The sequence below is a fragment of the Cordyceps javanica genome, chromosome 6 (genome assembly GCF_051103115.1).
Source record: "Cordyceps javanica chromosome 6, complete sequence".
In the NCBI taxonomy this organism is placed as follows: Eukaryota; Fungi; Ascomycota; class Sordariomycetes; order Hypocreales; family Cordycipitaceae; genus Cordyceps; species Cordyceps javanica.
In genome coordinates, this window is record NC_139300.1 from 358,780 (window position 1) to 373,717 (window position 14,938).

Here is a 14,938-nt window from a genome sequence, read left to right on the forward strand (position 1 = left end):
TTCGTTGGTCTAAATCGACTATCCAAGCTGTGAATCATCCGTATACCGATACAAGCTGTCAAAACGGTAATCCACGGTATACAAAGTCAAGCCTTGCTCATCGGGGACTGTTACTCGCAGTCTTTCTTAAATAAAAACAACCAAGCTGCTCAAATTCCCTTTCATACGTCAGACTGAGTCATGTCTTTTGTGTGCGGGCCGCTATTCCGCCCTGCAATTCTTTTTCCGCGAGCCTCTCAAGCATTGACTTGCAGCTGTACGACTAAGTGCTCGTACTTTCCACATCGGATTTTTTTAAAACCTTTATTCCCAAGATTCGTATCACAACTTTACCTTTGCTACTCTCCAACCTTTGGCCTCATTCATTGTCACCTTTCTCGAAACGTCGTCCACTGCCAGCGACGAGATGGGTAGCCACGCAAAAATGATATTATTGCTGCCGAATGTCGCCAAGGCAAGACATGTGCCTCCAGCTCAAGCTTCGAGAATTATTGTGACCGCGGCCATGTAATAATCGACAGTGCGCGGCAGATGAATACGGCAGACGAACGTGGCAACTCATGAAAATGGTCGCTGCTATAAAATAAAAGGGAAATTGTCGACGTCCAGCCATTCAGATTTGAAATTCACTACTGCTGCCCTGTCATGATATCACTTACTCCTTCAAGGTATCTGATTTATCTTAGTGTAATTCCTTGCTCATATCCGACATCTCAATACGTCTAGCGCGTCTGCAAGTAATTCGGTAGTGTCTCTCATTTCGACTATGAAAATGTTTTGTCTGATTCTAGATCTAGTTGCCGTACTCCGTAGTGCGCTGGATTTTGTAGCACATTAATGTACAAGTTGGTTCAACGGCGGCCGTAAGCCGCTTAGACGGCCAGCAACACCGCCGCTGCGACGATACCACCGACGGCGCCGTGGGTAATAGCCGGCGCGGCATTCTTGGTAGGCGTGGCGGCCGAGCCGCTGCTGCTGCTGCTGCTGCCCCCTCCGGAGCCCGAGCCCGAGCCCGCCGCGGCCGTGGAGCTCGCGCCGCTGTCCGTCTTGGTGGCCGACGCGCTGTTGCTGCTGGGCTGGGAGCCGCCCGTCTGCGACGCGGCAGCCGATTTGGACGCGGCCGAGACACGCTCAGAGTAGTCCGAGGCCGAAAAGGGGACTTTATCGATGCACTGCTGCGTCGGGATTGCCCGCTTCGCCTCGTGGCTCTTGGTCGTGGAGCAGAACGGGAAGCAGCTGTCGGTCAGATCGCCACCCACAATGTTACCGCCGCCGCCGCTGCCGCCGCTCCCAGCGCCGCTCACGATATTTACGTTGCTATGAACGCAGCAATAGCCGTCTTTGTTGATGATGGTGCTCGAGCCGTAGCAGCAGTAGCTCTTGTCTTCGCCGCCTAGTTGGTTGAAGCTCCAGCCTTGAGGACATTCATTCTAGATGATTTTTTGTTAGCACATGTGCAAAGACGACCTCGAAGAAGATGACTCCACGTGGGTGCTGCTCAGAAGGTAGAGCGTTGAAACGTACTCCGGAGAGACTGAGTGTCGCAGCATGGGCAGCTTGCGCCAGCAACATACTGGAAGCAATGGCGAATGTAATTCGGGTCATGATGTAGGGTAATGTTTGTTTGTGCTATCCTTTTGCTTGATGTTGATGGAATATTGGTAGATTCCACAATGGAAACATGCTGCGGCGGTTGCTTCCATTTATACTCGGAAGAACCTCCGATGAGGCCAAAGCTTCCCGCCAGCGGCCTGTCTGAAATAGTCTTTGTCGGTATTGGCAAGGTATTGAAGCTGTTTTCTGCCTTGCATGTTGATCTGCGGAGCAAGAAACTCGTCAATGTGGTGGCAAGTCCCCTCAGTCCAGTGTCTTGCCCTGCTAGCTCGATTTTAGTTTCCTATTTGGGTATTGTTGAACGATGTGTATTTTGACGGACAACATCATTTCCACTTTACCGTGCGATTCAAGAGCGACGATCGAGCTTATAGGGCTGTCTCATTTTCCAGGTCGCGCGCATAAGCAGTACCCTTGCAACATGTGCTTGGACCAGTGATGCTCTTTGTTCGCCTTTAGAGGCCACAAAAGGGAAAGCTCATGTTGTAAATGTTGTGGAGACACCGCCCTATAGGGCAATGCGTAATTATACGCGGGCTATTCTCAGCGTCAGCGGCTGAGCGATGGTGGGTGAAAGATGGAGAATGGGGGTGCTGTGGTTGACTTGATCGACAAGGCAAGCTGAATAGCCGATCGCCCTTGCAACTAGTCGCACAACGTTGAGATCTCGCCCAAGGTGGTGCTCGAAAGAGCTTGTGCGGGTTGTTTGGCTCATTCGTGCCAGTTTTCGGGCCCAATCAGTAAGTCATACGACGAGGAATCGGGCTGTTGCCACTGCCTTGGAATCAGGCCTCAAATACCCTTGAGCATGTGCTTCCGTGCCTCAGACGGGTACATTATATTTGGAACAATCTGTCACGATTTGGTATATGATAGTGGCTGATTGGCGGATTTTTCAGACGTCTTTCGGCGCCAATTAACTCGAGATTTCTCCAGATTCGGGCATGCGACATGTCCACCTAATAGGCTCCGGCAGAATGGGACGAGCTACGCCTCCTTTTCCTTCTGCAGACACACTGGATTACCATCTCATCGAGCATCATACACTTTTATAACTTCTGTGCTTACAGGAGAATGTCCCTTTCCATGGGTGCGTGTCAACGTCACCGCGATGATGACCGCGCGGAAACCAGTCATCGAGCTCGTTCTCCAGCTGCGCCAAGGTAAGTGGAAATTCTTTCCCGCCTTGATGTTACAAAAAAAAAGAATCTCTAGATAGCTTTGTCGGAATGCTATTACACGGCTTGCGCCAACAATGAATTCTGGATGGTTCTTGGGCGGCCTACAGTTCCTGGCACATCACTGAGCTCTGCTTCGCCGTGTTCAACTTGAATGCGCGCCGAGGTCCGCTTGGGTCCATCGTGGCCGCACAGTACCAGTTTTCCGATCTTTATCATGAAATAACTATTGCTCCGATAAATCATGCCGTTCAAACCTGTGTCTGTCAAAATTTCCGAAGAAAACAAAGACCTAGAATGGCCTGTTATGGGAGTCTACTAGTGCCTGACTGTCTACTAGACTCACTCAAGAATCCCTGTAGGCACACCTTCTGCGGCCATGAGATAAATATATTTCAAGTCGTAGTCCATTGCGCTCAGAGTCACTCGCAATCCGGCAAAGAGTAATAACCATTCATTCCGCGCCTAACATGAGTTTTTCCGCTACTTGGTAGAATAATCGAAATGCTTCATCTCTCCAGTTGTCCGGCCGTAGGTAGCTGCCGTGGTCGGCGCTGAAGCCAAAGATGGTAGGGCTGTCGTTCGAGTATGCTGGCCACATAAGGTTTTCTCCGGCAACTGGAAGGGTTATTAGCATCCGAAAAAAACCCCCAGGATAGGACGCTTTACGAGGACTCTACCTTGGTGAAAGTTGGGTGACCCCGTCACAACAAAACTGATCCACATGCGACTCATGACTGTGGCAAGCTCTTCATGTTTTCTTCGTAAATTTGGCTCCTCCGGAAACGGGGTCATATCCCATCCGATCCCTTGGAAGTTGCCAAATACATACGGAATTTCTTGAAAATGAGCTGCCCCCGAGGTCGAGGCATTCACGATGTTGGTGACGGTGTCGAAAAAGTAACCATATGTGGAGATGTTATTTTCTGTCCATTTCTGATTCGCAAAGCGCCGACCCGCGGTGAACATCATGTCACCAAGCCATAGAGTCGCTTTACCATATCCATCACCGAATGTTGGTCCTGGATTTGGGTCAACTGTGCCCAAACTGGCGATGGAGGGCGCCTTAATCTCCTCTTCGTACAGCCTCGCCCAATCTTGAATGGTCGAATCGTCTATTGGCCAACCCGATAGAGCGAGTCTCACAAACTCGGCAAAGTCCGAGTCTGTATGGAATGGTTTTGTCATGCGGAGTTTTGTGAAAGTAGTGCCCTCGTTTCTGTTGGACCCAATTAGCAGCGGGACTTTTAGAAATCGATTCTGCCGCAGCAGAGCCATGTTGGTATCCGGCAAGAAATCCCCGTCGACTGTGAAATAATAAGGCACGATATTGCTCGCTTGGTTGATGGAGGCCGCTGGAGCCTGGCGCAGACACCCCAATGCATCCGCAGCGCAGCCGCATCCGGTAGTATTTAGAACCAACTGGAAATCGTCTGCCCGCTGGCTGGCGTTGCGATTCGGCGCGGCAATGAAGAAGGGGCCTCCGCTCTCCGCGATGGCCGCACGGAAAAGGCCGTCGTCACGTCCGCCGTATGCAAGAAGCTGATATCCAATGGACACCGCGCCGGCTGATTCACCCATGACAGTAACCCTTAAAGGGTCTCCGCCAAACTGTGCGATATTTTCTTGTACCCAGGCCAAAGCCTGGCGCTGGTCATGTAGTAAGATATTTGTGAGACCGGCTTTCTCAATGGATGGACCGGATATCAGGCCCCAAATTCCGAGACGATAATTGAAGCTGACGAATATGATCGGGGAGCCCATATCAACAGCGGTCCTCACGGGGAAGGATCCGTTGTATCTCTGGTCGGCTGCGCTCCCCTCCTCCCATCCGCCACCATGGATCCAGACGAGGACGGGTAGAGTCGAGTTCAAAGGTAGGCCTGCAGGTCGCACGATGTTGAGATACAGACAGTCCTCGCTCATGGTCGCCATACTGTTCTGACTATAGCCCGCCAACCCTAGCGAGTTCCCCATGCACCATGAGCCATACGAATCGACCACTTTAGTCCCGTTCCAACCTCTTGCCGGAGCGGGCAAGTTGAAGCGAAGGCTCCCGACTGGTGGTGAGGCAAACGGAATTCCTAGAAAAAAATCTTGATCGTAGTGAGGGTTGTGGTACCCTTGAAGAGTGCCATTATGTATCGTAACGACTGGTGGTGCTGGCGACGAGCTTTGAGAGGTTGGAGCAGCTGATGCTGCAGTCAGTAGTAGCCAAACAGCAATCAAAGTATTCTCAAGTAGCCAAAAGGTCATTTTTCGTTCTTTTGGAACCGAGGACTTTTTAGATATAGGATGAAGGCGTATAGGTAAGCTCATCTACAAACTTGCTTCAAACGTCGCCGGGGCTGGTTGTTTTTATAGTCTAAACGTGCGCGAATTGCTGATAGAGTCTCGTTCGATATCATACATTATCTCCACCCAATTCTCTCAGAACAAGGAAGCTTCGGAGAGTCGGAGCGTCGAGTTGAGATGTCAACACGCCGCTGAGTAATCGCTGAATGTACAATATCTACTCCGGCTTTACCGGTCCAATAACTTCGACGGTCAACGTACTGTGACTTGCAACTGCGCCGATTGATGAACAAGCTCACGACTCAGGAGGTGCTAAAACGATATGCGACCGAGGGTCGGTATGCAGAAGCCCGGACAATGCTTAAAGTGGCGACGGGGGATCGCGACCATGTCTGTCCGCCGCGGAGGCGAAGTGGGCTTCCATGCGAGCCTCATACATCACGACATGCCTCGCAATGGCTGTCATAACAAGTGAGGTAGTTTAATCTACCACTCATTTTCGAATTGACCTGATTTTAACACAATCTATGGGAGCACTTCATTCTCGTTCAACCATGTCTTGCCTTCGCTCTAAGTTTAAGCAGTGGTTGCTATAGGGTAGTTACCCAGCGGGTGACGCAAGAGACGGCCGGAATTCAAGACAAAGCTTGCTTTTTATTAACGAAAACTACAGGCTATAAAGCCTCTTTTTAGCGACAGACTAAGTCAATACCAGAGATCAGGCTAACAAGAATATTCCTACGCCTATTAGATTTTTATGATATAAGAGTTGCACCTCGTATGCTGGCTATCGGCGGGCCGTGTGTTAAACCATACTGGCGACCAATCAATTTCAGGGTTTGAAGAAAAACTTCAAATATAGAATTTATCGATGAAGAAATAATTATATATTTACATGAGGGCTATAAAAATGATTCACATCTTATCATCATTTTTACCTACCAACCTGGCCTCAACCCTTTCTTCTTCAACCATTACCTTTGTTCGCATTATGATCTGCTCGATCACTCGTCCTATCGGCAGACCACTTCACAAATTCCAGTCTCACGTAGAACTACTTCAAGTGTTGCGGGATGCTACCATGTGTCATCAATTAGAATCTCATGTCTCATAATATATCGTACACCACAGTATTGAACTGTGTTCTAGTGAAAAATATGTACTGTGCCGCCAACAATGCACTCAGCTGTCATTACTTGAATTCGAATCTTTTCCAGACTGCTCTTCTTCAGAACCCCTCACGCGCTTTGACAGGCACCGCACCATCGACATCGCTTCCCGCGTCGTCGTCAAATGGATTCCTTTGCTGCTGCACACCTCCATGCCGGGTCTGTCCCTGCGGCTGCCCTCGCATCTCCCAGCTGCCTACGCGCTCCTGCGGATCTCCTCCGCTCCCGTACCGCACGTCATGGTCGGGGTCGCGCTTCTCCGCACCGTTGGCATCGCTGTCTCCATCGCGGCGTCGCAGGCGAAGCCCTCCCAATCCGCAGAGCGCAAAAATGGCCATCGCAATCAGCGCGCCCATGATCAGCGCACCAATCACGCCCGCCAAAGCCGGGCTCATCTGCGAACGGCCGAACGCGCCCGCGCCCGCGCCCGCGGAAGAGAGCACCCCTTGACACCACTTATTCTCGGCGCCGGGCTTACAGATCTGGCACCAGTCGGCCGCGTCCCTGCCAACAGTATACATCTTGTCACGGAACGCGAGGTACGGGATGGTCTGGCCGCCGTTGCCCGAGCCAAAGAGCGAAAACACCTGGAAAGTGTCGCTCTCGTCGGCCGTTGGGCGGTATACGAAGCGCACGCTCAGGTCCTCGTGTTTTGGTAAGCTGTTCGCGTTCGTGGGGTCCTGTCCGACCAGCTCAAACACGATGGCCGCGCCCGGCGCTGTGACATTTCCGATGCGCGTGCTCATGACGTTATCGCGCGTTAGCAAGCCGGCAATGGAGAAGAGGGCCATAAGGGGCTGGAATGAACCAAAGAGAAGCGTCATACGGCCGTAAGTGCTGCCTGTCGTCTGATTCGCGACGCGGCTGAGCTCGTCCGTAATAAGCTTGGCGAGAGTGCGCCCTGCCACCGTCAGGGTGACGCCTGCCGTGTCGTTGGCCGAGCTGGAGCCGGGGTCCGACTTGGCGCGTGCCATTGTAAAGGCGTCGGCGGCAAGCCGGGTGAGGGTGGCATTGATGTCGAGCTGCCCGGCAAAAGCGGATGCGTTGTGCAAAGACGTCCAGCGCACGAGGTTGTAGATGTCGTAAGCGTTAAAGAAATTGGCCTCATCGGCGGGGAGAGCGCCTTTGAGCGGGCCACTGCTGAAGAGCTTGGCGTAAAAGTCGGCGCTATCCTGCGCGGCGGCCTTGAGGGCCGGGTTGGTCGTGAGGTTGGTCGTCGCGGCGTTCTGCCAGGTAGGGCAGCCTACATGGCCTTGTAGCCTGTGAGGGAGCACCGTTAGTCAAACGTGCACATGGCAAAGATCTAACGACGGGATTTATGCTTACCCTATGGAGTTAGCATCGGTGACTGCGAGCGTCTCTATCTGAGGATACTGGTATCCGCCGAGGGGGTAGGTCGACCGGTTGACACTTTCGCCAGCCGCTGTGGCATTGAAGGCAGGATATAGCGCCTGCGTGAAGGCAAGGGCGCCGCCAACCACCCACTCGTCCGTCTGCGAGAGGATTCGCAGCTGGGTGTTGTCAATGCCGTCCTGTCGCATGCCCTGGATTGGCGCGGCATCCGACGTCCCGTTCTTGGCCGTTGCCGGCGGCGCGAGGTAGCGGCTGCGGAACTGCTTGCCCTGCCGGTAGAGTTGCTGCGCACCGTCGGGCGTCAGGGCCGGGTGCGAGCGGAGAAGGAACGGCGTCGTGTCACCGTGGTTGATAAAGGCGACGGCGGCCCAGACCTTGGAACTGGTGCTGGTGACTTGGTTGGCGGCGCCTCCCTCCTGGGCCCAAGCGGAGCGGATAGCCAGGGCAAGGAAGAGGGACAAAAGAGCCAAGAACGGCGGGGTCATCTTGATAGTACTGGCCCGTTAAATGATCGATCGGGAGGGCAAGATGAGATTTTCTCAGTGAGATTTATAGTTGGGAACAAGGCTGAGGAATTCCACAAGGTGACCAACTTGTCGCCTCGACATACAGGACTCTTCACAAAAATCAAAACCCGACTCGAGAGGAATTGCAGGATCACGAGAGAGTGCGCGCACGACCTAATAAAACTGATTAAAAAAACCGAATCGCTGGCCATATAGGTCGATGGTAGGCCGACCGGCCGCCCCGCCGCCGCTTGGGCGCGCGCCGCTCTAGGACGAATGAGTGGCGGACATGAATGGGCGTTGCGGCAGAGAACAGCCGAGCCGAGTGGGAGCGGCCGGGGCACTAGGTAAGAATAGGATTGCTGCATTTTTCCATTTCCTCAAGGTTCTCAAAGTCTCACTGGTGACAGCTCCAATGTTGAACATGACTCTCCAGTATTCACTAGTATGTATGCTCGCAAAAAAACAGCAACGCTATCCCTGCTCCGTAGTGTGCAGAATGCCACCCGTCACCAATGCGTCAATAGCCTCTTGCGTCCACTCTTGACAGCGCTGAAGAGGCTGTCCCGGATAAAGGCGTCTGGGGCCATCAAACTGCTTCTTGGGCGGCGGGACCGATGCGCAGACTGACTCGACGCGGTGCAGGTCCTCTGCAGAGACCCAGCCTAGGTACTCCCTTTTGAGAAATTCTGGCGACGCCTCTGGGCGGTTGTTCGTCTTCACCTCAAAGGTTATCCCAGTCTGGATGTTTCCGGTCGCCTGGAGCACAGTGCCGGGGCCGCCTGGTTCGTTCTCGATGAAGATGGAGTGGTGATCGCGCGGCGCGCCTAGCGATATCGATAAATAGACCCGGTGCTGCATTGGGAGTCCTGCACGTCGTGAGGTTTGTTTTGTACAGGTTCGGACGAAGCAGCCAGCCGTGGGTCAGCCGGGTTTAGGCAGCCGTGTATGTGTTACTTGTGACTGCTTCCTGCCAACTGTAGGCGGAGATGTGTGTGTGCCGCTCGAGTTCAACATTTTCCCTTTCCATGTTGAAATCTTGTCGTAACCCAATTTCTTTTCTTTTGGTGACTGATGATCAACGTATTACGTTTGCTTGCGCTCGCGAAACAACGCAAGCCCTGTTATCGACGCAAATTTTGTCAAGCTTGGCCGTGACGACTGAAAGTCGATCTGTCACATTCACCAATATAATCAAATCGGTGCTTTGAGGAAAAGAAAGAATAACTCTGAATTTCATCCATCACACATACTTATCTAAGCAACACCGAGCATGCTGCTTCGGTTACAGTGGGTTAATTGTATTTTTCATCTATCACGGGCAAAAATAAAAGGGAGCATCTGAAGGAGTAACACATAGGATCATAGCTATACACAGATTTTTTTTTATAATCGCTGAAATGTTAAGCAGACGCTGTCAAAGTCATGGCCTAATTTCGAAGCTAGAAAAGACGCGCTTAAAGCTGCGAGGCTCGTTCGAAACCAGGCTCTGGGACGAGCGATGGATGCCGGTCGAGTCAGCCGGCAAAGCTGACCATTATTTTTGTCTTTAAAATCCATATCAGAGATGAGAAAGCCCGCCGCGCCTTTTGCTGTTTATTCCTCGCCACTTGCTGTTTACCATGCCTCTTCAACTACAGCACGTTGATTTTTCCGACGGCAACGAGCTTGCCCTGGTCGCAGCGCTATCCAACATCGGTAATGAGTTCAACAAGGCTGCCCACCCGAGCCGCTCCTACGAGGAGGAGCTCGCTGGCAGCAAGGAACGCTGGCCGGCCGTGTATGGTTACGAGGCGTGGCACACCCTGAAAGTTGTCAATGCCGCAACGGGCAAGGCTGTTGCAACCTCGCGATGGATCGTGCCGCCCCCTTATAAGAGCTTTCTGCCCGCACTCACTGGTAAGCCACGCTGAATTCCCTGAGCGCAAGTGGGACGTATAACGATCCAAACCAAATCATGCGGTAGGTATCCCCGAGGGAATGCAACTGCCACCGCGTAAGCCGCCTACGACCCTAGATCATGAGTTTCTCGGGCGGTATGGCGACAAGCTCGACCCCATCGAAGCGCGGGAAATTGGCGAGCGCCCGAGTCTACGTGAGTATAAGCATGGCAAACCCGAATTTTTTTTTCTCTCACCATAGTTGCTCCAGGTTGAGACCAAGCTGACGCGACAAAAATATACAGGTCTGGATTTGATGTGCACCCTGCCAGAGTTTCGCGGCCAGGGAGCCGCCAGCCTCATGTTCGAATGGGCAGCCGACTTTGCCGACGCCCACGGCTTGGTAAGCCACTTTGACGTCGTAGGGGATGTGGCGACGCTCTACACCAGACTCGGCTGGGAGAAGAAGGAGTCTTTTGAAGTGGCGCGAAGCGATGGCAAGATGCTCACGTTTACCCTGCTGCTGCGGGAGCCAACTACGAGCGGCACCAGCTGAGACTGCATCTGCAGGGAGCCGGTTCATACCGACCAACAAGTCATAGTACACACTCGAATTTTGGGCAGTTGAATAGAAATTGCAGGCTCATCAGCTGTGCGACTCGAGTGCTGGCCCTGCTACCATGGTCCTTTATCGTCTAGTTGACAACTGCGTGGTGAAAGCTGTTTTGAATGAGGCACAGGTCTTGGACGATAATTGGCAGGATGAAAGGGGGCGATATTCAAAGAGCTTGGCGATCTAGTTATTGATTAGCTCTTAAAACAAAATAAGCCAGCCGTCGTCGTCCAAAAACAACCGACCCCATGAGAAGCGGCTAACCGCTTCACTGGTTCCATGGTCTAACGGTTATGACTGCGGATTCTGATTCCGCCAGCGAGGGTTCGACTCCCTCTGGAACCTAACTTTTTGCGCTTGCCGCGTTCTGCTCAGCAGCATTTCTCTTTGAACTTTTCATCGTTTTTATCTGCTCGACTTTTTTTTTAGGCTGTCCAGGTCCGTTGTTAGCGCAACTATACCGTCTTGTGGAGGTTCCATCCACGGCAGTGTCGTTATCGTAGACTCGGCTACGGCTGTGATCGGATCACAAGTCTCACGCAGGACCATTCTGAACTCGTTGGCCTCAATCCGACACAATGAAAACAGAGAAATTAAGATGGTGGAATAGTATATTATATCGAAAGTATAAGACACTATCTACTCTTTGCTTTTCTCATTTTACAGTTTTTTTGTCTTTTTCTTCTATACAAGCAAACCAAGCACAATCAAGGGGACACAAAAAAGCATGCGAAAATTCGGCACTACTCTCATCCGAAAGAAGGCAAAGCGACAGCAAGCTCAATCAAAGATCAAACGAGGCGGTACCAGGTCCAATTACGGCTTGGAAGTAGCTGCAGCCTCGGCCTGGGCCGCCTGAAGCCAGGGAGGTGGGTTGGAGGCGTCATAGATCATGCCAACAGCCGTGCCGCCTTCCTGGCGCTTGCTAGGCTTCTTTGCAGGAAACACGGATGCTGGAATCGACTCGGCCACCAGGGGAACGAAGCCGCGCGCGTCGCGAACCATCCTGACCGCAGGAGCGACAGCATCGCCGGAGGAGCCGGCCAACGGCTTGTACTGGAACACGGCGCCGCAGCTGAGGAAAAAGACTTGCTCGCCCTGGCCCAGCACCTCGGCGCTCGCCTCGGCGGTGCTGCTGGGATCGAACGGGGAGACCGACTTGTTTTGCTGGCCCTCGACGTAGGCCTTGGTGTCGGCCGTCAGCTCGCAGCTGCGGTCGTACTCGACGGCCAGCCTGGCCGCGAACATGGCCACCGTGCCGCGCGTCATGCCCTTCATCATCGCCTGGCCGGCGGAGCCGAGGCAGACGATGCCGGCCCCGGACTCCTCGGGCTTCGGGCTGGCGTCGACGGCGAACTTGCACGGTCCCTCGCTGCGGCGGGGGATGTTGGTGACGGCCACGTCGAACTGGCCGATGGGCACCTGCGGTGCCGCCTCGCCGGCGCGTCGGAAGAGGCCAGGGTTGGAGCCGAAGATGGAGGCGGCAGCGCTGCCCGCCTGAAGCTCGTCGGGCACGTTGATCTCCTCGACGGCGCGCTTCTTCTTGTCCTCCTCAGACGGCTCCGCGCTGCCCGGCTCTGGTACCGTCATCTCTGCGGTGCTGGGGACGATGCCCAGGTCGACCGGTGCCTCCTTGGCGCGTTTCTCCGCCGCCTCGCGCACCCTGCGCAGGTGGCACGAGTACTGGCAGCGGTCATCGCGGACGGACACGACGCCGCGGCGTGTGTAGGGCGCCGGAACCTTGCTGCAGTCCGCGTTTTGACACCAACCCTTGGGGCGTCCTTGGAGCGGGGAGCCCATGGACAGGCCGGTGAGAGTTCCGGCCGTCATGAGGGCCATGAGGAAAGAGGGCTGCATCTTGAAGCGATCGTTTTTGCACAAACAAGAAGCTTGGTGATGAGAGAATGGCGACGTGAGGTCAATGGAGAAAAGAGTACTGTTCCAGTGATTGGTACAGCAGAGTGTGAGTCTGGTGAGTGCTTTTCAGCGAGTGGTAAACGAGTTGTAAAAGAGGTTTGTGAGTTTTGTGTTCAACGAGTGATGGGAGAAGCTTCGAAGCTGGGTAAAAGAATGAAGTGATGGTTTGCTTGTTTTTTCTCGAGACAAAGAGCGGCAAACCTGTGTCTTTATATACCTAGTGACAGGAGCACTGCCTCAGAGGTAGCTTGATATTGCATTAGTTCAAGGGACTTGTTTGAGAATACGCTATTGCTTGGCATGGTATAAGAAATTTCAGCATATGTTATGCGTCCAAGCTTGCTTGGCCTATCTGCAGAATTGTTTTTGCCAATTTTACGGAATGCCACCATTCGCAAGGTCAACATGTTGCAACCGCCAGCTATAGCTTAGGCGAGCGGCGATTGGAGGTTCTTTGTTTGAGTCCAAGCTGATTTACACTGTATATATGCTCTAGAAAGAAGTCTATATGGCATCGAAGCAGCCGTCCTGTCGCGTCTGTGCTTAGGGAGTCTGTACTATGACGAAGTCGCTCTTACCCCTGGCACAAGCAACAAGCCGATTTGAATACCGACACAATATGAGCACCCACGTGGCGACCTATTAAGTTTTCCAGCATATAGCGTAGTACGAGGCCTGGTTTCAGGCTCGAAAGACTGGCTCCAAGCAATGCCATACTTGGCTGAATCAAATGGCCTGATTGACGGCTCAGTTGACCAGACTCGAATGGTCCAGATATATCACAATGATCATGATAAGAGACCTAAAGCCTTTTTCTCGAACTGTATGCGATCCAATGTCCAGATGCTGAGTTTTTGTTTTCCCGTGTGACTCGGTCACGCAGTACATCGTGCTAGCCTAGTATCCGCTTGAGACTCAACCCCCGAAATTCTATTTCTACTGCTCCCGTCGAGAAGAAACCATCGTGGGTGTCCTTTCTTTAATACGAATCATATACAAAGTACACGCGATCCTCGTGATCCCACTTGCAGAGAGAACGTCTCGACTCGTCAACCGCTAGCCTAGCCGCTATTCCTTTGCAGCGGCGATCTAACTAGAGGCCACCAAGGCTATCCTTATCGATTTCGTCGTCATCATTATCATTATCATCATCATTATCCTCATCATGGTCATCATTGCCATACGATGATCGAGTTAGCGATGACCTCACGCAACCGAGCTACGTCAAGAAACTCACTATTTATACTATATTTAGCCCTGACCCAACACGAAGCAAGGCACCCCTCCTATAATAAGTACTTACCCATACCTATCCAGATAGAAAGAATGTTCCAAAAAATCCAAGTCTCCCTCTTTCAGTTCCTCGGATTACACTTACTCAACGTCGTAATTTACCTACCATGGTAAAAACCCGTTGTGTGAAAGCTACTAGGATTTATATGGCGATCTCTATCGACTTTGGAAAAGCGCACAAATGATATTGATGGGCTGTGAGCAAGTGCCCTGAGAGCGACTACGAGAAAACTCAGCATCTGGGCATTAGCAAGGGCAAAAGGTGACTCGTGCCATTCGGCATGCCGAGAACTCAGACCATCATTGCTGAATAATTGTCTTATCGTCTATTAAGAGCATACACACGTACAAGAAGTGTAGCCATGGCTTTAATGCATCATATAGAGACCCTTGACGTGTCAGGCAAGGGCCCTTGTCGGAGCGCTATATGTTGTTTATTATTAGCTGGTACACGTGCAAAGCGGTGGTGAAGCTGTGAAGCGGAGGACCATACAAATTCTGACTCTCTGTACTCCATAAAGACCTATACTTGGGTAAAACAACTACAGAAGAGCCAGAAACGAACTGTGCTCAAGGCGATGGTGTGCAATGTGGTTGCCACGCTGAACAGTGAATTCATATACGAGTGAGTGACTGCCATTGATGTAGGGCTTATTGTCGAAAGCGAAGCAAAGCACACACAGATTTACCGAGCCTCCTCATAAAATCTCTATAGGAGAAGAATATGTTGCGTGCCGGAGATGTCAGACCCGAGTATGGGGCGTAGTCCGCGGAGGAAATGAAGCAGCGCCCACGAGTCATGGGAGACCTTTCCACGGCTGAAGCGACGAATTTACCACCGTTCAACGTGCTTTCATTATTTAGAGCTTGGATATTAATACTTCGATGCAGTTTCCGACACTGCCAAGCCATGCCGACTGTTACATGAAGGTCGCTTGGGCGACACCCGAGAGGCTGAGGATCCGACTGGCTGGCGAGACCGAGAACGTTATATTTGGATGGCCGATCGGTACCCCCGACAGGCAAAACACAACACAGGACTAAATCCATCGAACCATTTATGCATAACACCAAGCCTTACCGCAAGGGGCCGAGCCTGTCACATCTCGGCGAATCGCCA

The 14,938-nt window shown here is 52.3% G+C and overlaps 6 protein-coding genes and 1 non-coding gene across 7 annotated transcripts; 2 read left to right on the forward strand and 5 right to left on the reverse strand.

Annotated features, from left to right (window-relative positions):
* Positions 1-872: 872 nt before the first annotated feature.
* V2A60_008575 (uncharacterized protein) lies at positions 873-1,605 on the reverse strand (the record flags this gene model as incomplete). The annotated part of the gene is made up of 2 exons (XM_083259848.1): positions 873-1,430; positions 1,525-1,605. 2 exons carry the CDS (start codon positions 1,603-1,605, stop codon positions 873-875), a joined length of 639 nt encoding a protein of 212 aa, XP_083115974.1.
* Positions 1,606-3,246: 1,641 nt separating this feature from the next.
* V2A60_008576 (uncharacterized protein) lies at positions 3,247-4,727 on the reverse strand (the record flags this gene model as incomplete). Its single annotated transcript, XM_083259849.1, has 2 exons — positions 3,247-3,410; positions 3,473-4,727. The coding sequence occupies 2 exons, from the start codon at positions 4,725-4,727 to the stop codon at positions 3,247-3,249; spliced, it is 1,419 nt and encodes a 472-aa protein (XP_083115975.1).
* A 1,588-nt stretch (positions 4,728-6,315) lies between these two features.
* V2A60_008577 (histidine phosphatase superfamily) lies at positions 6,316-8,094 on the reverse strand (the record flags this gene model as incomplete). Its single annotated transcript, XM_083259850.1, has 2 exons — positions 6,316-7,516; positions 7,583-8,094. The coding sequence occupies 2 exons, from the start codon at positions 8,092-8,094 to the stop codon at positions 6,316-6,318; spliced, it is 1,713 nt and encodes a 570-aa protein (XP_083115976.1).
* A 495-nt stretch (positions 8,095-8,589) lies between these two features.
* On the reverse strand, positions 8,590-8,976 carry V2A60_008578 (uncharacterized protein; the record flags this gene model as incomplete). Its single annotated transcript, XM_083259851.1, has 1 exon — positions 8,590-8,976. One exon carries the CDS (start codon positions 8,974-8,976, stop codon positions 8,590-8,592), a length of 387 nt encoding a protein of 128 aa, XP_083115977.1.
* Positions 8,977-9,737: 761 nt separating this feature from the next.
* Positions 9,738-10,551, forward strand: V2A60_008579 (uncharacterized protein; the record flags this gene model as incomplete). Its single annotated transcript, XM_083259852.1, has 3 exons — positions 9,738-10,014; positions 10,082-10,210; positions 10,301-10,551. The coding sequence occupies 3 exons, from the start codon at positions 9,738-9,740 to the stop codon at positions 10,549-10,551; spliced, it is 657 nt and encodes a 218-aa protein (XP_083115978.1).
* A 330-nt stretch (positions 10,552-10,881) lies between these two features.
* On the forward strand, positions 10,882-10,953 carry V2A60_008580. The gene has a single exon. It is a non-coding gene; the product is annotated as a tRNA-Gln (tRNA).
* A 471-nt stretch (positions 10,954-11,424) lies between these two features.
* V2A60_008581 (uncharacterized protein) lies at positions 11,425-12,465 on the reverse strand (the record flags this gene model as incomplete). Its single annotated transcript, XM_083259853.1, has 1 exon — positions 11,425-12,465. The coding sequence occupies one exon, from the start codon at positions 12,463-12,465 to the stop codon at positions 11,425-11,427; it is 1,041 nt and encodes a 346-aa protein (XP_083115979.1).
* Between the last annotated feature and the right edge of the window lie 2,473 nt (positions 12,466-14,938).